Consider the following 23,167-nt stretch of genomic DNA (forward strand, 5'->3'; position numbering starts at 1 on the left):
TAAATAAATAAAAAAGTTATCTGGGAGGAGAGGGTGTGTGGGGGTGTGTGTGTGGGGGTGTGTGGGGGGGGTAGTTATCTGGACTAAGCAGAGACTGATCTAAATATTTTGTTGTTCTGGGAAAGATGAGCGTTTGGATCCATACTCTTGTTTTCAGACACACACTCTGTGCCGAAAACACACTAAAATAACGTATAAATATCTACACCATGGCTGTCAGACTCTAATTCACACTGGGCCAAACTGAATATTTGTTGAAAAATTGACTCTAATTGTTCATGTTTTCTCTTCTCTCCAGATCTGTAATGTAGGTTTTTTCTTTATATAGAAACCAACTTTAGTTTTGCCTAAACATTGAATCTACAACAACCAAAGTTAATATTATAAAGACATTAAAAATTAAATTTGAAAAAAAAAACACAGATCAGTATTTGTTGTCTCTTTATCTGCAGTCTTTCCAGTTCCTTTTAAATGTAAATATTTTTTTTCACAGACCAACAACAAAAACAAAATGTATTTGCTATAACATAGCAAATACTACAAATCCTGCCAGTATATGGGGGCTGTATAATGGTGGGCTAACTCTAGTACACATTTGATATGATCTCAGGGGTCCAAATATAATTAAACTGTGGGCCAGATTTGGCCCCCGGGCCTCGCGTGTGATCTACACAGTACAGTTAAAAAAACAATATTAAATACATTTTATATATATATGTAAATAAATCTGCAGCTCGACTGAAAAGGTTTGGTTCTTTGTTTAGTTGTTTGTCGTCATTTAAGATTTTTAATTTTTTGCCTATTTAATTTCAGATCGAGAAATATCTCCGGCTCACCAGGACCCAAAGTGCCAAAAAAAGTCCACTTCATCAAGAGTATGCGACAGTACGATACCAGAGGCTCCAGGTGAGTCTGATGATGGTTGATTTACATTAAACAAATACACTGTCACACAGAGAAATGGAGACGACAAACTGTTTTACACAGTTTTACATTTCCCTCTCAGAGAGATAAAAATATAAAACAAAGTATTTCACACTGAGGAGAGTCTGTGTCCCGGCTGTGAGAATAAGCTGCTTAACTGTGTGAGGCTGAGTTTGGCCTGCAGGTGAACAAACGGCAGTATAGCTGCTGATCTCAGATCACTGCGGTGAATTAAATACAGTAACACCGACACTGGAAGGATGTACTGTGAGGTACATAGTACACATAAAATAAAAGGAGGAAATATTAGACGAAAAATGAAAAAAAAAAAATGGATTGCAGGCCATGGAAAGGGACACAGACTCATGGACAGCTGTACCTCACCACCACCCAGCATGACTTATTATTCAGCCAAAGCACAGAGCTTTTTTCACACATTTTACTATTGTACTTTATATGAAAAATACCTTAAATTAAATACATATAAAAATATATATTTACATATATTTAAATATATATTTACATATATCTATTTAAATATATATTTAAATACATAAATATATTTTTAGAATATATAAATAAATATATATCCATATATATATATAGAAATATACAAATGGCCCAGGATAGCTGAAAAAAAACATTTGTTGTTGAGAAATATATTTCTGTATTGACTGTGTTGAATCCCAGTGTTTGTATTCATGTGTTCACTCACTTCCGTAACTCATTCTCAACGTGAACAGTATGGTGTCATCTGCATATCCACCCTCCAGATCACTGTGGTGTCATGTGTTCCGTGGTGGACGTAGCCGTCAGGGAGATTCCAGTTGTTGTCGTCCTGGTTTGTTTGAGGCAAACAGTTTGTGTTTGAAGCGAACGCTGAGGTTTTATTTTTAAGCTGATTTTTGTCAGTCAGTCTCTGTTAAAGTGGTGTTTTATCTCAGGGAGTTTAATGAAGTGGTCTAATAGTGGTGAGGGTTTGAGGTTTGAACGCCAGCATAAAAAAAACCCCTACCAGTGTGTATGGTGTTGGTCAGTGTTGTGTTGACTGATGGGGTCAAAACAAAGAGGAAGTTCACAGAGTTGGTCTGAAGAAAGAACTGAAGAGAGAGTCAGTCAAAACCCCTACCAGAACCAGAACAGAGTCAGAACAGAGTCGATCCAGATTCAGAGTCCGAAACAGAATCAGTCCAAAGGTGGTCCAGAATCAGTCTAGAGTTGGTCCAGAATCATTCCAAAATTGGTCCAGAATCAGTTCAGGGTTGGTCCAGATTCGGAACAGAGTCGATCCAGATTCAGTCAAGTCAGTAAAGATAACTCTTTTTATTTAAATTTTCCTCCTGATCATCGTCCTCTGTTATTTGTCAGGATGTTGTTGTCGTAGTTGTGGTCGTTGTGGTCAGTTGTCCTGATGACCTGTCAGTGATGGACAGACCTGACTCTGTAACTGATTCTGCTGCGACTGCAGCCTCAGTGTCACGAGCCTGATGTTGTTCAGAGCAGCTGTAGCTGTAGAGTTGCCGCCTGTCCACTGACACACCGTCTGTTCTGTCTGTCCTGTCTGTCCTGTCTGCCTGTCCTGCAGGATCATGCTGATCTGTGCCAAGAGGTCTCTCTATGCTGCCTTTTCAGTGCTGCCCTATGGAGAGAGTGTTCCACCCAGGTACAGAGACGGCACCGGGCCCTGCAGAGAGCACAGGCCACTCACTCACTCACTCACTCCCATGTTTTCATCATCATCATCATCCTCATCCTCCATGCTCTGTGTTACCACCGTAGCGTAGCACGTGGCGTGGGCGTCAAGCTGAATCGATGCCTTTGTTTACAGTGATGTCAAGCTGGAGACTCAGAGACAGAGGCTGTCGTCCGTGGTGGCTGTGGACGCTTACCCTTCACTGGAAGGTGTGGAGCTGAGCGCCGACGGAAAGGTGAATGTCGACCACACTGAGCCCCCGTACGACCGAAGACTTTTTAGTCCTTCAGCTTTTCATTTTGGTCAGGAAAGAAATTGTATTTCTTTCAAGCAGTGGCTGCTCTTTGATTGTTAGTGTAGAACAACATGAATAATATTTTGAAAATAAAAATATCGTAAAAAACATTATAAAAAATATATTATATTGAATATTTGCCAATATGTCAATATTGTCCAAGAGATACCGAAAAAATATATTATATTGAATATTTGCCGATATTGTCCAAGAGATACCAATGTACATTTGTTAATATTTATTTCTTTATCAGTACAAACCACTGTATGAGTTTCTGGCACCAACACCCTGAGAAATAATCCCCTAATTATTCAAATAGATTATTAAAATGAGCTACAACGCTGCCATCTAGTGGCTTTCACTCATACACAGCCGTTTATCTCCAAAACTAAAATTCTGTGTTTAACGTGGCCGTCTCTGGTTCTCCGTTTGTTTCTCCTCAGACCGTGTCTTATGCTCAGTTTCTCTTCCCGACCAACGCCTTGGTGCAGCCGAAGAACGGCGCTGCGCCAGAGAGCAGCACGGCTCAGACGCCGCAGTCACGTTTCCGTAGCAACGGGCAGAGGAACCTCACTGTGGCGAATTTGAACAACAGCGTTGCACCGGAACCAAGTATGTCTCACTGTGGAGGGTCTGTCTGTCAGTCTGTCTGTTAGTCTGTCTGTCTGTCAGTCAGTCTGTCTGTCAGTCAGTCAGTCTGTCTGTCAGTCTGTCTGTCTGTCTGTCTGTCTGTCAGTCTGTCTGTCTGTCAGTCTGTCAGTCTGTGTCAGTCTATCAGTCAGTCAGTCAGTCAGTCAGTCTGTCAGTCAGTCAGTCTGTTGTTCATCTGTGTACTCTCTATTGTTCTCCAGATGTAGAAGAGGTGGCAGACTACGACCCCTACCTCCTCAGCGACCCCCAGTGGCCGTGTGGCAGACACAAGAGAGTTCTGATTTTTGCATCATATGTGGTGAGGAGTTGGATTTATGTTTTAACTACCACACCCCCACTTCCCTTTATAGATGGAACTGTTTTGACCCCCCCCCGCATGTCAACCCACTTAAGGCTAATGTTTCAAAACTCCATTACACTTTATTTCAACAGTGTAATTTAAACCCGACAGCTGGTTTTGTTGCCTCGTTGATTGTTCTGTTGTTGGTTCTGACTTCGCTGCAGACGACGGTCATCGAGTACGTGAAACCATGTGACCTGAAGAAGGACATGAACGACACGTTCAAGGAGAAGTTTCCTCACATCAAGCTGACGCTGAGCAAGATCAGAAGGTACGAATATTAGATTTAACGACCCCCTCCCTTACGCCGCCCCCTGGAGGTCATTTTGAGAGTCCATTTTGAATTTCCCCTTTTTGCCTCCCCCCAGCCTGAAGAGAGAGATGAGGGTGGTGAGCGAGGAGTGTGGACTTCAGCCCGTCACCACAGCGATGGCGTTTGTTTACTTTGAGAAGCTGGTGCTGCAGGGCCGCCTCAACAAGCAGAACAGGAAGCTGGTGGCGGCGGCGTGCGTGCTGCTGGCTGCGAAGATCAGCAGCGATCTGAGGAAACCTGAAGTGAAACAGCTGATTGATGTGAGTACATTAACACACACACACACACACACACACATATATATAAAGGGATCGTACTGATGGACTTAGAAAAGAAGCACAGGTTGAATTATGTCAGAAAAACCAAACCTTAGGCAGTGGGAAAAAAAAAAATCAGTCGTCAGTTTTATTTAGTCAACACTGTCTGTTTATTGTTACTCAGTTTCTGCTGAATCTGCTGTTTAAAACCATGAAGGACACGTGGGCTGAGCAATAACTTTAGGAAATTATTGTCAGAAAATAACTCCCTTACTTTACTATATGCTGATGTTTTATATATATATATATACACATATATACACATATATACACATATATACACATATATATATATATACACACACATGTGTATATATATACACATATATACACATATATATATATACACACACATGTGTATATATATGCACATATATACATATATACACACATGTGTATATATATACACATGTGTGTGTATATATATATATATGTGTATATATGTGTATATATATACACATGTGTGTATATATGTATATATGTGCATATATATATATATATATAAAACACTTTTTATTTTAAAATTGCCTCAATCAACCAAAACTTATCACGACCCTCCTGCAGTACCTCTGCAGACCACCAGGGTTCAAGACCTCTAATCTGTTATCAATAAAAGACCCACCTTATTCCATGAGTGGTCATATTAATAAAAACATTTAACTTCTTATTGACAACTCCCCCTTGTGGCATCCCACCTCACTGCATCTGTTTCTCCAACATCATTTTAACGTTTCATCGCGCCCTCCCGCTGCGTTCTCCCACCTGGACGAGCAGAAGCTGGAGGAGCGTTTCCGTATCAACCGACGGGAGTTGATTCCTCTGGAGTTTCCTGTTCTCGTTGCCTTGGAGATGGGACTGTACCTCCCTGAGAACAAGGTCATGCCTCACTACCGCAGGCTGGTGCAGCAGGGTTAGAGGTGTCAGGGGTCACACCAGCACCTGTACGTGTGTGTGTGTTTCTATTTATTTCCCTTTAAACCTGTCTGTGTGTGTGTGTCTGTGTGTTTCTATTTATTTCCCTTTAGTCTGAGTTGATTCACTCAGAAGAAGCTGTTTTTTTCTCTCTCACTGGTTTGTATTTAAGACTGTGTGACGACACCATCATCAGTGTGTGTCCAGTGTTTCCCCCCGTGTGTGAAACAGCGCCCCTCTTAATGTTATGTAGTTGAAAAGATGGTACTGCACTCACATGAGTGGCATTTTAATGGGAAACTGGCGTGTGTGTCTCCACGTGTGTGTGTCGTGTGCCGTTTCCATGGTGACCCAGTGTGAGCTCTACGTTAGAGACGTTCGTGGTGACCTGTATTTCCGCTCCGTGGCAGTGTTTTCTTCTGTCCGTTTTTCTGTGACACTCCTCGCCGGCACCTTTTTTCTAGCAAAGAAGAACAGCTCTGTTTTTGTACACGCCTTTTTATCAAGCCACTGTGACACGGGAGCATTTTAGCTGTTTAGCCCGCACCGGACTACTGACGTCTGATTGGAGGAGATCTTACGAATGTATTTGTACTGTAACGTCACGCATGTTGATGTATTTATTTTGTTGTCGAACGGAGAATTATATTCACGAGGCAGCTGTGTGTTCATGGTTGGAAACTGTGCTAAAATACTTTGACAGTTTTAATATATTCATAAATATATACTGTGGCTGTGTCTGAGTCAGAGAAACAGCAGGCGGATTTTTTTTCATGTCATTTTTCAGGGATTTCTTTTTTAAATGCACTGAGACGTAAGTCTTTGTCCTGCTGGAGCTCACGCTTTATGTCCTGTAATCATTTGGGTTTTTTTAATCATAACTTATGTTAAACATTTGGAGCAGTTTTACACCTGGTTTTGTTCGAGTGAGTAACTGTACAGTGTTGGAGTCGACTTTCTAACGTTGACTCCAGGATTTTGTGCCATTGTTGTCGACACCGACCGAATGAAAGAAGTGCCTGAAACCACGGTGACGTTGACGTAGTCCTGCCGTTCGTGTGTTTTTCACCTTCACGTTACTGTTTTATGCAGCTGTTGAAAATCTTTAACAAAGTTTTGTTTTGTTTACAAAAGTTAAAACGGAGGATTTCTGCAGATTTTAACATGTAGCGCTGTTGTTCCTGGACACTGAGAATAAAACCTGAGTTTTTGGTTAAACATTGACTGAATTCTTCCACCGTCACTTGGTTTTTGAATTTTGCTTTGACTGAGATACGGTTTTACATACGAGTTACGTACGTAAAAAAACCTGTGGTTCCTCTGGGTATCGAACCCCAGACTCTTTGCTTCTGAGGCAAGCATGCTAACCGCTACACTATATAACCACGATAGTTAGGCTATCTGGTGTTCGACAGTTAGCCATCTCTGTATTTTCGCTCCCAAGTTTGTTTACAGTTTGAGAGTTTTGTACGCACCATTTTGTTTTACCATTTTTTCTGAACTTCCTGTTTAATGTTAGTTAGTGCCACATACAGGCCTGGCATATGTACTACAGGGACAGGATTTCTCTTGTGATGCTTAAACAAGACGCTGTGAAACCCTCTTTGTTTACATAGTAAACCTTGGATTTTACAAATATATTTTCAGAGAATGAAAAGAGTTTTTTTTCTAACTTTCTAACTCGTCAGTCACTGGTAGAGTAGCGCAATTGAATAATTTAAATTTTTTAAATTTAAAATGTATTTAAATTCTCCAGATAAATGTTGACGCGTAGATGAAATGAACAAACGAGACGAGTTTGTTTCTCGACACTTTACTCTTGGTGTTAGCGAAGCCGTCATGCAACGAGGGAGCGTTTCGTTAAATCATTTTAAATTAAAAATACCACTGAACGGGGTGAACGGCTAGGAGGAATTCTCACGCTGTTTAACTTTAAATACTACAATAATAAAACCAATGTAACGGCGCTTAAATAAATATAAACATTTTTGTAAATAATCCATACGTCTCAGTCCAAGCTCATGTCTTCGTCGTCTTTCCTGTCCTTGGAGTCGCCGTCCTCCTGCTCCGGCTTTGTCTTAGTCTCCATGGCTTTGGCAAAGGCCTCCACGTCTGAAAGGCAAAAGTCTTTAATTACCAAAAAATATATTTCGTATCACTTCTTACACGCACACACACACACATATATATATACATAAACTATATCCCCTCCACTCGCCCACACCGCACCAACAAAATGTCTCATTTTATGCACTGTTTTCTTAGTGTAAAAACCTCGACCTGTTTAGTTGAACACAACGCCTACATACTCTCAGGAATTCAAGAAAGACACAAAATCTTCAACAGCTCTGAGTCTCTCCACTTAATGTTAGATTTTAGATCCGTTTGGTGGAGGAGTGGTTATACACAATTTGTTTGCGATAAATATTTTTGTTTGAAATTCAACAAAAAAAAAAGTCTTGAACTTTATATTTTCAAATTATTCGGCTGATAAATCAACTTTTCAAAAGTCAGTAAAGAAAGGTGAACACTCACCTCCTTTGTTGGCCGCGTCCACGGCCTCGGCGGGCAAACCAAACTGGTTCAGTAGCGGACCCAGCTGTCCAGACGCCAGAGCGCTGCTGAACAAACTCATGGCCTGCAGAGACAAAAACACAGTTAGAGAAGCAGGAAAGGCCACAGGATGGCGCTGTAGGACAGAACAACACCAGTGTGGAGTGAGTGAAGTTCTGGTTTTAAGTGAACACAGAACGTTTGTCTCCACGTGATCCCCGGTCCTCGGGACAGAGACGTGGGACGTCAAAGCTGCGACCAGAGAATGTCTGTGTCAGAGGTCGAGTCTTTAAAACACAGAACTGTTTCAGTAGAACTGTTGAACCACTGCTTTAGAAATTCACGTCAAAGAAGGAATGAAATGAATAAATTGGAATGATTTTTTTTTTTTAATTATAAACCACAAAAATACTGTTTTCACCAACAGTTCATATCTGAGGTTTATTTGCCTTTTCATATTTATTTTCTTGTGTCCTCTTGTTTTGAAGGTTGTTACATTTACGTAAAAAAATGCAAAAACGTTGAAGGTTGTTACATTTACGTAAAAAATTAATATTTAAAAACTGATGTGAGGTTAGGTTGAAGGTTAGCAGGATTAACTTGGATTAACTTGGATTAACTTGGATTAACCAAGGCCAAGAGGAGAACATATAATATATTTCATAAATCTCTTGAAAATAAGTTTTACGTCAGGAAACACCAACACTAGGAGAGTTTGTTTTGGTGAGTGATTTGTGATTTGAACATTGTAGCTGTGGTTTAATCAGGGCTGCAACGGTGAGAGCACCCTGTAGCCACATGGTGGCAGTATAGCACCTGATGTATGGCGTTTTCACCTCCTCACACAGTGGTGTAGGAAACACAGGATTTCATTCACTTTGGTCTAATGACTGAACTCAGTTCCCAGAAACCCTCAGAATAATCAAGCTGTAGTATATGAATGAATTAATGAATGTAAAGCCCCCCCTGCAGGAGAAAAGTGGAGGTTCATTTTTTTCGTGTACTTCTACTTTAACTGAGGCCTCAGGTTTATTTTTTTTAGGGTTTTTTTCAGTGTAAAAGTGAGTGTTAAGCTCGGGCAGAGAGTTGAGCGTCACCTGCTGGAACTGCGGTGAACTGATCGTGTTGTGAAGCTCTTCTGAACTCTGAGGTAAAGACTCTCCGGAGGGAAGGTAGGGGATGAGTCTCTGCTGCACCTCAGGGTCGGCCAGGAGGGGCGCCATGACCTCAGGGGTCAGGACACTGGCCAGGTCCACTGTGAATGACACGGAAACCGTTTAACATCAGAAACAACACAAAGACGTTTAATCTGTTAGCGTTGGTATTTAGCAGGCCCCCCCTGGCCCCCTCCCACCCCCCCCCAACAGGGATGAGGTGGGTTTTCACCATGGGTTTTCTGCATGGCAGGTAGAGCCAAACCATTTACACTATGACTCCATAAATTGCAGTGAAAAAATTCTGTAATAAAGCCAAGAGAATGGTGCCTCCAGTGGTTGAGCAGTGTAAATATCATTCTTTTTTTTCTAATTTTATTAAATATACGTCTCGTTGTTTCAGCTTTTGTCAAGTCTTTTTGCTGCTGCTGTATCGATAAAGTTGTGTTTAGCGTAGCGTAGCCTAGCCTAGCCTAGCCTAGCCCACTGGTGCCGCGCTCACCTCCCTGGCTGCTGGTCGGCACGTTCATGGTGGCCAGGATGCTCTGCAGGTCTCTCAGCTGGATGGGTTGTGCCGGGTTGGCCGCTGCTCCTGCCGTCAGGGAGGTCACAGTGGGAGGGGGGGAGGAGGAGGTGGTGGGTGTGGGCGTGGGCGAGGCTGCCGTCGTGGCAACGGGAGTGATGGGAGTGGTCGGCACCTGGGAGGTGCTGAGGCGGCTGGTAGCAAAGGTAGAGGTGGGGGTGACAGCTGTGGAAGGACTGAGGGGGGAGGAAGAGGGAGAGGAGGAGAGAGAGGAGGAGGAAGAGGGAGAGAGAGAGGAGGAGGGGGAGAAACAAAGTCAGCTGTCGGTTCTGTTTAATATGTGAAGATCAAGACTGTGGTGAAGCTCTGAGTTTGAACTGACGTCTAACTGACGACTAACTGACGTCTAACTGACGACTAACTGACGTCTAACTGACGACTAACTGACGTCTAACTGACGACTAACTGACGTCTAACTGACGACTAACTGACGTCTAACTGACGACTAACTGACGTCTAACTGACGACTAACTGACGTCTAACTGACGACTAACTGACGTCTAACTGACGACTAACTGACGTCTAACTGACGACTAACTGACGTCTAACTGACGACTAACTGACGTCTAACTGACGACTAACTGACGTCTAACTGACGACTAACTGACGTCTAACTGACGACTAACTGACGTCTAACTGACGACTAACTGACGTCTAACCCCATGCCCCCTGCCCCTCCCCTTCCTTTCCCCCTCCCTCCCTCCATGACAATGTAAATATAATTGTACAAAAAGATACAAAAATAGAAAGATATCAGTTATCATGAGTAAAAAACACTAAGAAAAAAAATTGTATTTTTTTTTATTTTTAATCATAAAATATATTTTTATAAAAAAATCCTTACAATAGTTTATAAAATAATAATAATAATTATTTGAATTATATTGATTCCATACTGGGGAAATTGTTCCATTAACAACAGGTCTGTTGCAACAGGCTGCCACTTGGTGGCGCCAATTATGTAGTTCCTCAAACCCAGGACCTTCTGCGTGTAAAGCAGCTGTGTAAGCCGACATGATAACTGCTAGATTATAGAACCATATCGTTAGAATCCAGTTTTTTTGTTTATTAGACGGTCGTAGTGGTTAGTTCTCTTGCCTAAAAGCAATGCAATCAGTTTGTTGGTTCAATTCCCAGTTCTTTCAGTAATAAGTGAGGATGTGTGAGAGGTTCCCCCGAGACCCTAATCCTGAAAGGGTTACGTGTTAGAAGATCACCACGTGGAGCTGCTGCTGCCGCTGCTGCTGCTGCTGCTGCTGCTGCTGCCACTCCCCAGGAGGTTGGCCAGACCTGGACCCGCCAGGGTACCAAGACCACCTGATGACCAGGGAACACATGTTTGAACCACATACGTGTTCGCCTCCCAAGATCAAATACCAATCACACCAACGGCTGTCCGTACCGATGCCGCCCAGTCCAGTTGGTCCGATGAGCTGCATCAGCTGGTTGTGACTCATGTTACCCAGAAGGCTTTGCAGGCCACCCTCGCCTTAACAACAACAACAACAACAAAGTCTGAAATCCACCGACTCCACCAAGATTCATTTTCATACTTTTCTTGACTTTTTTTCCCAGATGAATATTTCAATCATTCAAATCAGACACAAACAGAAACTGCAGTTTCACCTCCCAGGGCTGAAAGGTCATGACCTCCACTGCTGCCACTGCCCAGAGCTCCAGGGATCGGAGGGTTGTTCAGATACTCGTTGACTTTGCGACAGAACTCCTCGTCTTTGTCCGTCTTTGGTTCCTGGGATCACGGAAGAAACGAGTCTCTCAACAAATGAAGTGAAATAATGACGTCATGTAATGAGGTGATCTGGAAAGACACTGCTCGTCAGCATCACCTTCAGGCTGTTGATCCTCATTACAACTACATCATGAGACTAAAGCTGGGACTGTTGTGTGTGTGGTACAACACCTGCATCCAGAAGAAAAGCCTTTTGGACCCGGCCTTGAACTTCAGCACGTAGACCCGTCCGGTGGTGCACTGGTTCACCCGTTTGAACTCGCAGTCATCAGGGAAGATGATCAGATCCTGAAGAGAGGAGGAACATTTTTGACCTCTGAGAAAAAAAAAGACGTTCAACACCAAACCAGGAGAAACCAGTGGGCGTCACCTACGTCGTCCACGTTCCCGGTTGTCCGATCCTTCCAGCAGAAGTGGATGAGCGAGTCGTCCGTCTGCTGGATGTACACCTGACCTTTGCGTTTGTCAGGGGTCACGGTGCTGCCCTTCATGGTCATCTTACCCGCCCGGAACTCCACCAGGTACTTGATGGAGGAGCCGCGAGACCCAGACACCAGGCTGGGGAACAAAGCTCCAGAGGCCATGACGCAGGAGACGGAGACACTGATGGAGGAGGAGGAGGACTGAGGAAGACCAGCATGGAGCAGCTGCACCAGGAGGAGGAGGAGAAGAAGATGGGAAATTTAGGCTACGAGCTAATATTACTGCCACTACTGTTACCAGTATTGCTAATGTTTTGGCTACTACTAGTAGTACTGCTGCTACTGCTAATACTACTACTACTACAAAAGTCGTAGTTCTACTACTGCTATAACTTCTGCTGGTGTTACTACGTCTGTAACCAGAGCCGGCAACTAGTAATTTTGTTTCTACTACTACTACTACTACTACTAGTACTGCTAGTAGTAGTACTGCTTGAGCTACTGCTGCTGCTACAACTTATTCTACTACTATTAGCTACAGCTTCGGCTACGACCTCTGCTACTTCTACTGCAACTACCTTGCTATTGCTTCTACTGCTACTTGTGGTAATACTACTACTACTACTAATGTTACAGCTACTACTATTACCGATATTACATCCAGTGCCATTATTGCTGCTGATAGTACTTTTGCTACCGCTACTAATAGTTACTACTACTACTAGTTCTTCTTATTTTTAAATATGGACCCGCCCCCCATTTGGTGCTAACACCAAGGCCAGAACATGAAGAGAATTGGCTCCTTAAAATTGTATTATATTCTCAATACCTCCTCCGAAACACTAGAGGGAGCCCAAGTACCACCAGTGTCACCGTACACACACACACAGCATCGTTTGAATCCATTAATTATGGTTAATTTGAAACAGCCGTAAATCACCTGTACAGACAATCAACCAGTGAAAAATACAGATAATGTAGAAAAAAATAAGAAAAGAAAACAAACGATAAAACTTTAAATCTACGTAACAATACAATAAAAACCCAAAGAATCCAAATCAACCTGGGCCAAAAGCCGGTGTTTTAATGCGAACGTTATGGAGAAAATGTAAATTAAACATATTTATTTTTACTGCCGGCAGCTGGTTTTAATGCGAACGTTATGGAGAAAATAGTAAATTAAACATATTTATTTTTACAGCTAAAATGACGGCGGTAAAACGACGTCGCAGGTTTAAAGGTTTCATCCAAACCTAAAACAGAGGACGATGTCAACAGATATCGGTGCATCGTGAACGAAGTGACGGCAGACACTGGTGACTGTGCGTCTGCAGCTGCCGCGGGCCTTTGGCCTCATTTTAACGCTATTTCTTAAACATGACGCCCGCGGCCGCACGTGTACGAATAACACGCGACAACTAAACACGGCTACGATGTGGAGCCGACAACCGCAGAACGTAGGAAATAAAACGGTTTTATTTATTTTTTACTCACAGTTCTCTCTGAATGAACGTCTAGCGGCAGAAGGCTCGAACACCAGCAGACGACTCTGGTTGGTCGGAGAGTGTGTCAGTCGAAGGGCTTCAATCGCGCATGCTCCGAGCAGGAGACACAATACCACGTGATTGCAATACAGAACGCTCACTTATAATAATAATAATAATAATAATAATGACCTTCATGGTTCTGTTTTACTACAAAATTAGTTTAAATAATTAATATAATTAAAATATTTAATTAGAAAACGTATATAATTTAACAATACATATTAGTATATGTGCATATATATCTATATATAAAATACTACACAATTAATTTGCATATCTGTATATGTACACATATTGTATGTATGTATATAGTATATATATTTACATGTATGTATATATTTATATATTCATGTATATATTAATATATTGCACATATGTATGTAGATATATGTATGTATCAATACATACATATATGTAAATATATATAAAAAAAGTACAGCTTACTGGTTTTAAAAAAACAATTAAACTTGTAACTTACTGCACTTTAACATGATTTATTTTTTTTAAATCCACTTTGTATCCATAAGGTGAGGAGTGGTTTACAGTACAGACGGCAGGACAGACAGGTGTACATCGGATGTAAACATTTTTGAAATGCACGAGTGTAGATGGACAACAGCATTAGGTACAGGTGCTCAACCGCTGGTCTGAGTCCGTGTCTGTGAACGTACGTCAATCACAAAGTGCTTCGTATTTAGGTCGTAAGAGCAGCTGAAGGATGGGATGAGGTCAGACGGGGGGAGCAGTGGGGGTGTGCAGTTTACTGCAGTATGGTGTTGTGCTTAGAAACCCAACTATATGTGCAGTACTTGTTTGTACACAGTTACTTCTGTCTCTGAGGGAAGTCACGGTTCTCTACGTTTTCACCAGTGGAAAACAGTCTGACCAGGTTGCATAGTATCATGACGTCACTGCAGTTCTGACTCCAAACACTACACTGTGTCTGACCTCTGACCTCTGACCTCTCTCTGTACGTATGGCTTTAATAAGGAGTTTTTAAAACATGGCTTTTATTCAAACGGCTTTAAGTATTTTGTGCTTTTTTTGTCGCCCTTTTCTGTACAGTACAACGGTCACTGCAAAAAAACTGTTATTTTCATTTCATACATTTGTTAGTGTCAAATTCTAGCTCACTGTAGCACAAATCTTAGCTCAAGGTTAACCATATTCTCCACACACACACATATTATATATATATATATATACATACATATATATACAGTACATACATTAATACATATATGTGTATATATTTTTAAATACATATATGTTATATATGTGTGTATATATATACACAAATATAATATATACATATGTATAAATATATATGTATATATATATACATATATGTATGTATATTTATACATATATATTGTTGAAACCCATATGCCTTGAAACAAAGTGTAAAGCTCTCACAACTCTCACATTTATTATACACGTCTCTAAACACTGGTGTGTGACGATGTATCAGGTGTGTTACATCACAACAAATATTAAAACTAATATAATTACAGGCTACATATAAAAAAATAGTTGTGAATTTCCCCTGATATCTGGATGACACTTTACAAAAGTCTAGAGGGAAGATCAGATAACCGAGTACCTAAACTGTAGTACGGCAGAGAAGTTCGAGACAGGTGTATACGTTTACTGTTTACAATTGAAAACACCTGGGTCGTGGCCCATAGATGTGCCGTGCAGCCGAGCTGCTGGACCAGCATGCCACCATGTAGTCCAGGAAGGCTGGAAAACATTAATGCTGTTGAAAAGCTTTTTTAGGGATGTCCGATAATATCGGTCCGATATTAGCATAATTATGTAATATCTGTAAAACATCGTTATCGTTTTTTCCCACTGATAATGAAAACCCGATAACGCAATGCCTCGGTTTCCCCAAATGATGTATGAACTAAAAATAGTTATGGGGAAAAAAACGGCTGTATATTGAAGTGAAAGTCACTAGAGGGCAGCATTGTATCTTATTTAATTAATCTCATACTCATACAGTGGTTTGTACAGATAAATAAATATTACCAGGCCTGTATCGGTTGATATCGGAAATTAAGTGTTAGGACGATATCTGCATATTACTTAAAAAGAGGAAACAACAACATCGGGTTAAATCTCAAATGTATTCACCTGCCTGAACTTTTGCACAGCATACATGTGAAAATATATTGCCTATAACGCCGACCTTTGTTTTGTGCTGCAGTCAGGATGTGATCACACCGTTGTCTTCACTGGTGAAATTTATACGACTAATGTCAATCTCAGGGATTAGGGATTATAGAGACGGAGATGTTTGCTGTTTACGTTTTCAGTGGGAAACGTCTAAACTATCCTCCTTTTTTTGTTTGTTTTTTTAAATCACATTTTTCCAGTGGTTTATTTTCACAGTCAGTCACAGATAATCTGACATTTAAATCACGTTTCACCGCGGTCACCGAGTCCCACACGCCCGACTTTAATCCTATGTCAGTAAATGTTGGGACACTCTCTGTAATTCCTGTCAAAGTATCCACCTGTGTAGAGCCAGTCCTCGGCCTCAGTGTGAGGGTTGGTTCCCAGCTGGAACCACCTGAAGAAAACAAAAAAACCAGGAGGATTTTATAGATGTTTATGTTTATGTTTGTTTAATACGGTCTGGTTCTGAAGTGTTGTTTGGTTCTGACAGAGTTCACGTCGGTTTCGCGGTAGTTCGGTCATTTACTATGAATTGTTTTATTAGGTTTTTATCTTATGGGAGTTTTTAATTCAACTCCAAAATAAATTCAGCCATGTTTTAATTTAAATTTCAACGCTGCCCCTAGTGAAGGCATTGGTAAACTACGGCCCGAGGGCTGGATTAATCTGGCCCGCCAAACTTGTCGAAATTATATTATTAATTTATATTATCATTGTGTGTGCATAGATTATATTATTAATTTATATTATCATTAAGTGTGTGCATAGTGCAGTGGTTAGAATGCCTGCCTTGGAAGCAGAGTCCTGGGTTCGATTCCCAGAGGACTCTTGATTGATAATCCTCCTCTTGTAAGTCGCTTTGGATAAAAGAGTGAATAAAATCTTTTATTTATAAAACAAATGCAGTACCCACATTTCCCCAATAGATGGCGTAGAAAAAGCTTAAAGAGTTTTAGCATTTTAGCCTTTATGCTGACTTTCCTGTCATACACAAAGGCTAAAAACTGACCCTGTCAGACTGTAGGCCCCACTGTGCCCTAGTGGTTTACTGCAGGTATTGCATGTTTGCTGTTAGAACTTGATGCCCCCCCCCGACCCCCCCAGAGGATACACACCTAGTTGACCACTCGCTCTTGGAGCGTTCCCGCCGCACCGCCCGTTGTTTTTCCTCCAGCCGTTCTTTCTCTCTGCTCGCCGCATCTAGAAAACACAACGTTAGAAAGTAAACGACTCCGAACTTTAATTCCTGTCCGTGAGAAGTTCTGCAGCGAGGTCTGCGTTACCGATGTCTCCGTTCTCCATGGCGCGGATGTCGGGCCTCAGTCGGCTGTCTGTGGGCGCCACCAGCCTCTCCATGCCCGACTCCAGCTCGTTCAGAGTCATGGCGAAGCTGGTGAAGTTGTACATCTGCACAGGAAAAAAACAAAAACAGGCGTCCTGAAATTCACTGGGTTCTTAAACTAGGGTACGCAAACCAATCATGGTACATGGGCAGTACTACGTATGTAAGAAAATGTTGATAGACTGAAATATTGAGATATTTCATTTCATGATACCGTATAGACTGAAATATTGAGATATTTCATTTCACGATACCGTATATGATTTTCTATATCACTATTGATTTTTTTTCTCACCAATTCTCAGTCCAATATTCCTGGTGTTCATTTTCTTTTTCTTTTCTTTCTTCTCTAATGATTCCAAAGGTAATGATTTTCAATTTTTAATTTTTTTTGTGTGTTGACCACAGTGGAGAAACTGCAGAAGTTTGTGTGTGTGGGTTGGTACGTCTGCCTCGGGAGCAGAGAGTCCTGGGTTCGATTCCCAGAGGAACCACATGCTTGATAGTTGACTCTCCTCTGCTCAGTGGCTTTGGATAGAAGTGTCTGCCAGATGTGTGTGTGTGTGTGTGTGTGTGGTAAAGGTGGTGCTGTGACTGACCTGTGCCGAGTGAGAGGGTCTTTGTTTTATCCTCCACAATAACACACTTCCTGGTATCACAGTCACCGTCTCCTGAACTTCTGGGATCTCGTCTGCATCCTGACCTGCAGAGCTGTGTTCCTACACACACACACACACACACACTATCAGGAAGGCTGACTCAGACTGTCTCAGTGCACAGACCACATGCGTCCACAGACAGGACCACGTCCAACACATTTGTCACATGTCCGTCAAGCACCGACGCGTGTCACGACACGGCGGTAAAGCTCAGTGTCGGCAGCGACCGGTTCACACACTGCACTCTGAACATCTGAACACCAAACCAAACCAAACAACAGCAGCAGCAGCAGCAGCATCACACGACAGGGACCGAGGACACTTTGACCTTACCTTGGACTAAAGCCACTGCACGTGTTCGTGAGAGGAAAAGAAACCGTTTAAGAAAATATTAAAAATTCAAATTTTGTTATCGACGGAACACAGCCACAGGTCAACCGCCGCTCACCTGTTTGGTCTTCTTGGGGTCTCCTCCTGACTTCCTGTAGGCCTCGTAGACCTTGGGGTCCACACTGTAGATGCACTCTGTCCACTTCCCGTAGATCACACAGCGCTTTTTCTTACTGGTGTCAGAGCAGAGAGACGTACGACACTGGGTCAAAAACTGGGAAAAGTGAACGAGCGCTCGACGGTTCAGAACCTCGGGTTCTCACCTCACGTCCTGGATGTAACCTTCGACTTTGTGCAGCTCTTTCCCGAACATCCCACACGACTTGAAGTTTAACACACACTTATCTCCTGTGCTGCGAAGACAAACATGGAGGAAAGAACGAAAAGCACTGGTTTGATTTTTTTTTTTTTTTAATACTGCAGTGGTTCCCAAAATAGGGGTCGGCCCCCCTGAAGGGCCCAGAACTATGGCAGGGAGGGGAGGCAGGAAGGACAAATTAATTTTAATTATAGAATTGACATTTGAATGAAGTTTGTTAAGAGTTAAGAAACTTACAGTGTTTTAAATAAAGTTCAGAGGCAAACTAGGGTCCGTGGACCAGATACGGCCCGCTGGGTTTTCTAATCCGGCCCACCACCACTGGTACAGTGTGTGGTAAACACTGATGTCAGTGGTGGCAGACTCTCTAATCTCGTACATTTTGTTCATATTATTTCAACATCCGACCTGTGATATTTCGACATCCGACCTGTACCAAACCGGCCCGACGGTCACATTTTGAACCTCATTTTGGCCCGTGAGCCAAAGAGTTTACCCACCCATGCTGCAGTGGATTATATGTATACACATTATTGTGTGTCAGTCTGGGTGACTGTGGTGTTGAATGCGTTGATTGGTCGGTGGGCTCCTTCTACACACACACACACACACCTGTGGTTGACTATCTCCACCACTCCATACTGCTCCAGCCACAGTTTCCCCAGGATGATGTTGTGCACACAGCACACTGGGTTCGTCCAGGTGAAAACATCTTTATGTCTGGATGGAAAAAAAAAAAAATAGAAATTACTGAAACAAATTCAACAGTCAGCCAATAGGTGGCGACAATGACAAACTTTTTTTTTTCTGGGGACTCATATTTCAAAACTCACAAACATTTGCAACATTATTCGTAAACTCCTAGCTAACATTCGAGATGACCCAAAAAAAAAATCTTGCAACCCACCTGAGGGTCGTGACCCAGTCTTTGGGAAACAATGTTTTTTTTTTAGCTAATATCAGGCAACATTGAGCGGCTGTGACCTCCTTTTCCTACTGTATTTCCTTCAGATTTTAACCAGACAGAGTAATCTGATACTGAGTATCAGAAAGTACTGCTATCTGCAGATATTCCAAGGTTGCAGTACTATTATCAGTAGTTATCGCAAGCTTTTAGTTAGCTATTAGCTTTGACAAAGCTGTTAGGTTTTGACAAATGTTTATAGTGAAATACATCATCATCGTGTGTGAGTATAACAGACAGTAAATACTGCAGTGAGTACTGCAGTAACCACTCACTTCAGTAACTCCAGAGTCATGGTGCCTTTGGGCTCAGCCTCCACACTCTTCCCCCAGAACTTGAGTTTAGGATAGATGGAGCCGTGGAACTCAAACTCGTGCTTCAGTGACTGAGCGTGAAAGGCGCTGACGGGAGGATGGTGGCTCACCTGCTCCGAGATCAGTCTGTACCCCTCGTCCTCCCTTCAACACAAATCAAATCTCAGACAAATCTTTCCTCTCTAATTAAACGTCAACGGTCCGTCAGCGACAGCGACTCCGTACCGTACGAGCTCGTAGGTCTCCCCGAGTAACGGGTTGAAGGGTTTTCCAGTTCGCTCCCACTGAGATGCCACGGCTGAAACAGCGAAGGCTGCGACGACCTGTCACCGGAGACACCAACAGAATCACAGCCGCAGTTATTAACAATCATCACATGTAAGTTGAATGCTTCAAAAATTTTAATTAAAAATGTTAGTTTGTTTGGCCATGTACAGTGAATTTGCAAAAGTCTTAGGCAGGTGTAAACATTTACTAAACCAGTGAATCTGTTAAAAAATAAAATAAATCAATACACCAGGGGGAGGAATATGCAGCACCTGGTATCAACCAGTGAACTAATGATCTCACTGTTCAACAAAAACAACAACAAAGAACTGTTTTACTGACGTTGACAATAATATTTCTGCACTAAATCATATCTTGTCCTGTTCATTGTGTTCTACTGAGCAGACTTGTTCTAGATTCCTCCGTAGGCTCTACCTGCAGGCGGTCTACGGAGTCAGACAGGGTGCAGGCTTTATGAATGAGGTGAGTGTGTTCCATGTACTCTGATATTCTCTGCAGAAAACTCAGCGGCTCATTGAACTCCACTGGCATGGCTATCTTGGACAGTTCCTGTTAGGACACGAAGCAGAAAAAAAAAATAGTTTTTATATATGTCGATGTTTAAATATTGCACATTACAGCATGTTGATGACCAAGTCGTACCGGCTCAAACCGAACCGTTCCATGTTCTAGTACTCACCATGCCGATGCATTTCTTCAGGATACTCCACAGGCTGAAGTTGTTCCTGGAGATCATTTCACTCGGGAGCGTTTTCCTGGAGCACATTGGAACCAAAGTAAGTGTTTTGTGAGTTGTTGTGACAGGAAACGGTTCCAAAAAGACTAAAATGTCCTCCCGAGGTATGACCACAGACTGCAGCTACACAGACACGTTCACAGCAGCCGGGCTAATGGTCTGACATGTGAAAAATGTGGCTGCACCAGACTGATCTGTCCACACATGTGAAAACACGTATGACGTAGCACCGACCCCAGGTTCACACACACACACACACACACACACACACGTTCTGTTGAGAGCATTAGCTTGGACTTTCTGAAAAAAAAATCATCTGAATGTACCTTTAATCATATATTTTAATGTTAGGTGGTTGGAGTAGTACAAAGTATTTTATCTCTTATTTATTTTGAAAGACTTTTTAGGAGTACTTTATACTTTTACTCAGGAATTTAGTCCAAAAAAATGTGTCCCTTACACCAGTAGAGTTGTGTGTTTTCTATGACAGACATTTTTATTGAGTAATACTCTGACCAATGAAGTACACTGTGTACTTTGTACACATTGATTCCATTGTTCCACAAAACGTACTGCACATGGATGAAGAAACACCTGAAGCTCTTCTTCAACAGCTCTGACTTGCTCTTTTTTTTTTTTTTAGGTTTTTTTTTTTTTTTGTAATCTGCTGTCACCTAGTGGACGATTATTTAATTGTTCTGCCTGTCACTGTGGTGTTGATGAATGTGTTGTGACTCGCTGCTGGAAACCCTTGCATCCCAACGGTCCCTCCCTTCATGAACCCCTCCCCGCACTCTCCATCCATCTATCCCACCCATGTCGGACTGTCTGTCCCACACTGTGGTGTCAACCGTATTTGTCCCCCTGTAAAAGTCCTCACCTGCGCCGTCCCAGATGTTTGGCGTCAGTCGCGGGGACATCTTTAAAACTGACCTCATATGAATCATCTGACTCCAGCCCTAAAACACCGGAAGACAATGGTCATGAGAAAAAAAATTATTAAAAAAAGAAAAAGAAAAACAAGCCGGAGATTCTTTGTGAACAGGAGTGAAGACCCAGATGTGTCCGTTTCTCACCTGTCTCTGCGTCGTAAAACTCTTCCTCGCTGTTCATGTTGAGCAGAGAAAAAAAAACTAAGGATCACACTGAGTCCATGTCTCCGGCATCGACCCCGCAACCACTCTGTGTCACAGACACACACTCACGGTACCTGCAGGACACACACACACACAGGGTCTGTGATGAAAACAAGAAAACATCCAGCAGGACAGCGTTAGCCGCCTGATTAGCATTTTAGCATCACTGCTGATATTTAGTGTCAGCGGAATAAAACTAGGTAGTTGGAATTTAATTTAGTTTAAAGTTAGCGACGGAATCGAGAAGAAACCCGACACCAAGTCTAACACACATTTTAAGTGAAAGTACCCGTACATAAATGTGAAACTTCGGGGGGGAAAAGCACCATAAACAGGGACAAAGCTGCCCGTAGCGCAAACCGGAAGTGGGCGGTAAGGACACGGTGATTGACAGGTCAATCCGCCAGTCAGATCGCACCCTCGACAGCCTTGAATTTGGAAAGGGCAGATGGTCAGACTCAAATTTATTATTACTATTGTTGTTGTTGCAATTGTTACCACATATTAGAGACTAATTTCGGGCGTATATTAACAAAAGTTTACGAAAATAAAGTCGTAGATTTGTGGAAAATGTTTTCATTAATGAAAAAGTGAAACGTCAGCATCTCATTGTCATTCGCATCAGAACGTTGACAAAAGATAGAAACTTTATACATTTATAAAAAAAAGTACCGCGCGGCCTCCGTCCCGTTCTACCGGATATCTTTAATTATTCATTATTATTTTATCTTTTATAGTTTTTTTTACCTTATTCTGTGACTGTAAACTAACGAACTTCGGTTTAAATCCATCGGTCTCTTCACTCGCCCTCACCCTGTTGTTCACCGCCGCATCCTTTCAACTCTTTGAACGTCAATGATGATGCAACAACATGTCACTGAAACTGCGGGGACGTGTTCGGGTTAGTTTGGATGCTGGTTAAAGCCAAGCACTTCTTTATCTGCCACTAGGTGGCATTAAAACGCATTCTTTTTCAGTGGATATTTATAATAATAACGGCATTAATAAATGATTATATACATGTTTGATGATTCACAATGTGATACAAGTTTTTATTTATTTATTTATTTATTAATTAGCTGATGCAGAGATTTAACCATCCAGACACAAGTCAATGTTTCGCTTTTATATAAAAAAGGATTGTTGTTTCTGTTTTGGAAATAAAACATTAATTCTGTTTTGAAAGTAAACAAAAAGATCAATCCCGTTTCAGAACTCATCGATTTCGAATTATATGCAATTATACAAAAATGTGAATTTTGCATTAAAGGCGAATGTTGTTGTTTTTTTATAAAATTTTATTTTATAAATTATAACATGATTGTTAAATCTAAATCTGTTCAAGGACTAATATATGGAAGTAATTTTTTTAGCTAATTCA

At 41.8% G+C, this 23,167-nt stretch overlaps 3 protein-coding genes across 4 annotated transcripts in view; 1 reads left to right on the top strand and 2 right to left on the bottom strand.

Annotated features, from left to right (window-relative positions):
* cables2a (Cdk5 and Abl enzyme substrate 2a) overlaps positions 1-6,663 on the top strand; it is an 8,864-nt gene extending 2,201 nt beyond the window's left edge. The window contains exons 3-11 of the mRNA XM_017036324.2: positions 814-906; positions 2,510-2,587; positions 2,753-2,852; positions 3,356-3,524; positions 3,764-3,861; positions 4,068-4,174; positions 4,272-4,476; positions 5,308-5,473; positions 5,522-6,663. Coding sequence (XP_016891813.1) covers positions 814-906; positions 2,510-2,587; positions 2,753-2,852; positions 3,356-3,524; positions 3,764-3,861; positions 4,068-4,174; positions 4,272-4,476; positions 5,308-5,448 — 991 coding nt within the window. The 3' untranslated portion in view covers positions 5,449-5,473; positions 5,522-6,663. The remainder of the gene's footprint in view (positions 1-813; positions 907-2,509; positions 2,588-2,752; positions 2,853-3,355; positions 3,525-3,763; positions 3,862-4,067; positions 4,175-4,271; positions 4,477-5,307; positions 5,474-5,521) is intronic.
* On the bottom strand, positions 6,148-13,531 carry LOC103385601 (proteasomal ubiquitin receptor ADRM1-like). The gene is made up of 10 exons (XM_025059513.1): positions 13,402-13,531; positions 11,860-12,132; positions 11,657-11,773; positions 11,362-11,485; positions 11,138-11,224; positions 10,956-11,052; positions 9,655-9,911; positions 9,096-9,253; positions 7,981-8,083; positions 6,148-7,557 (listed from the first exon to the last, which is right to left on the bottom strand). Exons 2-10 carry the CDS (start codon positions 12,067-12,069, stop codon positions 7,454-7,456), a joined length of 1,257 nt encoding a protein of 418 aa, XP_024915281.1. The 5' UTR covers positions 12,070-12,132; positions 13,402-13,531; the 3' UTR covers positions 6,148-7,453.
* Positions 13,532-14,831: 1,300 nt separating this feature from the next.
* Positions 14,832-22,733, bottom strand: LOC103385600 (oxysterol-binding protein-related protein 2-like). Of its 2 annotated transcripts, XM_017036318.2 has the most exons (15): positions 22,534-22,560; positions 22,082-22,214; positions 21,727-21,860; positions 21,531-21,609; positions 20,594-20,669; positions 20,329-20,463; positions 19,852-19,949; positions 19,588-19,770; positions 18,961-19,068; positions 18,293-18,382; positions 18,088-18,202; positions 17,580-17,699; positions 16,922-17,045; positions 16,754-16,838; positions 14,832-16,032 (listed from the first exon to the last, which is right to left on the bottom strand). In XM_017036318.2, the coding sequence occupies exons 3-15, from the start codon at positions 21,761-21,763 to the stop codon at positions 15,930-15,932; spliced, it is 1,353 nt and encodes a 450-aa protein (XP_016891807.1). In that variant the 5' UTR covers positions 21,764-21,860; positions 22,082-22,214; positions 22,534-22,560; the 3' UTR covers positions 14,832-15,929. The 2 variants fall into 2 exon arrangements, with proteins under 2 accessions (XP_016891807.1, XP_008317750.1); XM_008319528.2 differs by lacking the exon at positions 22,082-22,214 and having other exon boundaries at positions 22,534-22,733.
* Between the last annotated feature and the right edge of the window lie 434 nt (positions 22,734-23,167).

This window comes from Cynoglossus semilaevis, chromosome 10 (assembly GCF_000523025.1).
Source record: "Cynoglossus semilaevis isolate Cse_v1.0 chromosome 10, Cse_v1.0, whole genome shotgun sequence".
Classification (NCBI taxonomy): Eukaryota; Metazoa; Chordata; class Actinopteri; order Pleuronectiformes; family Cynoglossidae; genus Cynoglossus; species Cynoglossus semilaevis.

Bases quoted from the DNA above. Each gene is read 5' to 3' on its own strand.
- LOC103385601 (XM_025059513.1), bottom strand. From the start codon at position 12,069: ATGGCCTCTGGAGCTTTGTTCCCCAGCCTGGTGTCTGGGTCTCGCGGC. The intron at 11,053-11,137 runs GTACGGACAGCC...CCTGGTCATCAG, and splicing joins AACTGGACTGGGCGGCATCG to GTGGTCTTGGTACCCTGGCG. The intron at 8,084-9,095 runs GTGACGCTCAAC...TTGTCTCTGCAG, and splicing joins GTTCACCGCAGTTCCAGCAG to GCCATGAGTTTGTTCAGCAG.
- LOC103385600 (XM_008319528.2), bottom strand. From the start codon at position 21,763: ATGAACAGCGAGGAAGAGTTTTACGACGCAGAGACAG. The intron at 21,610-21,726 runs GTGAGAAACGGA...CCGGTGTTTTAG, and splicing joins GTTTTACGACGCAGAGACAG to GGCTGGAGTCAGATGATTCA. The intron at 17,700-18,087 runs GTGAGCGGCGGT...GTGTGTGTGTAG, and splicing joins ACCCCAAGAAGACCAAACAG to GAACACAGCTCTGCAGGTCA.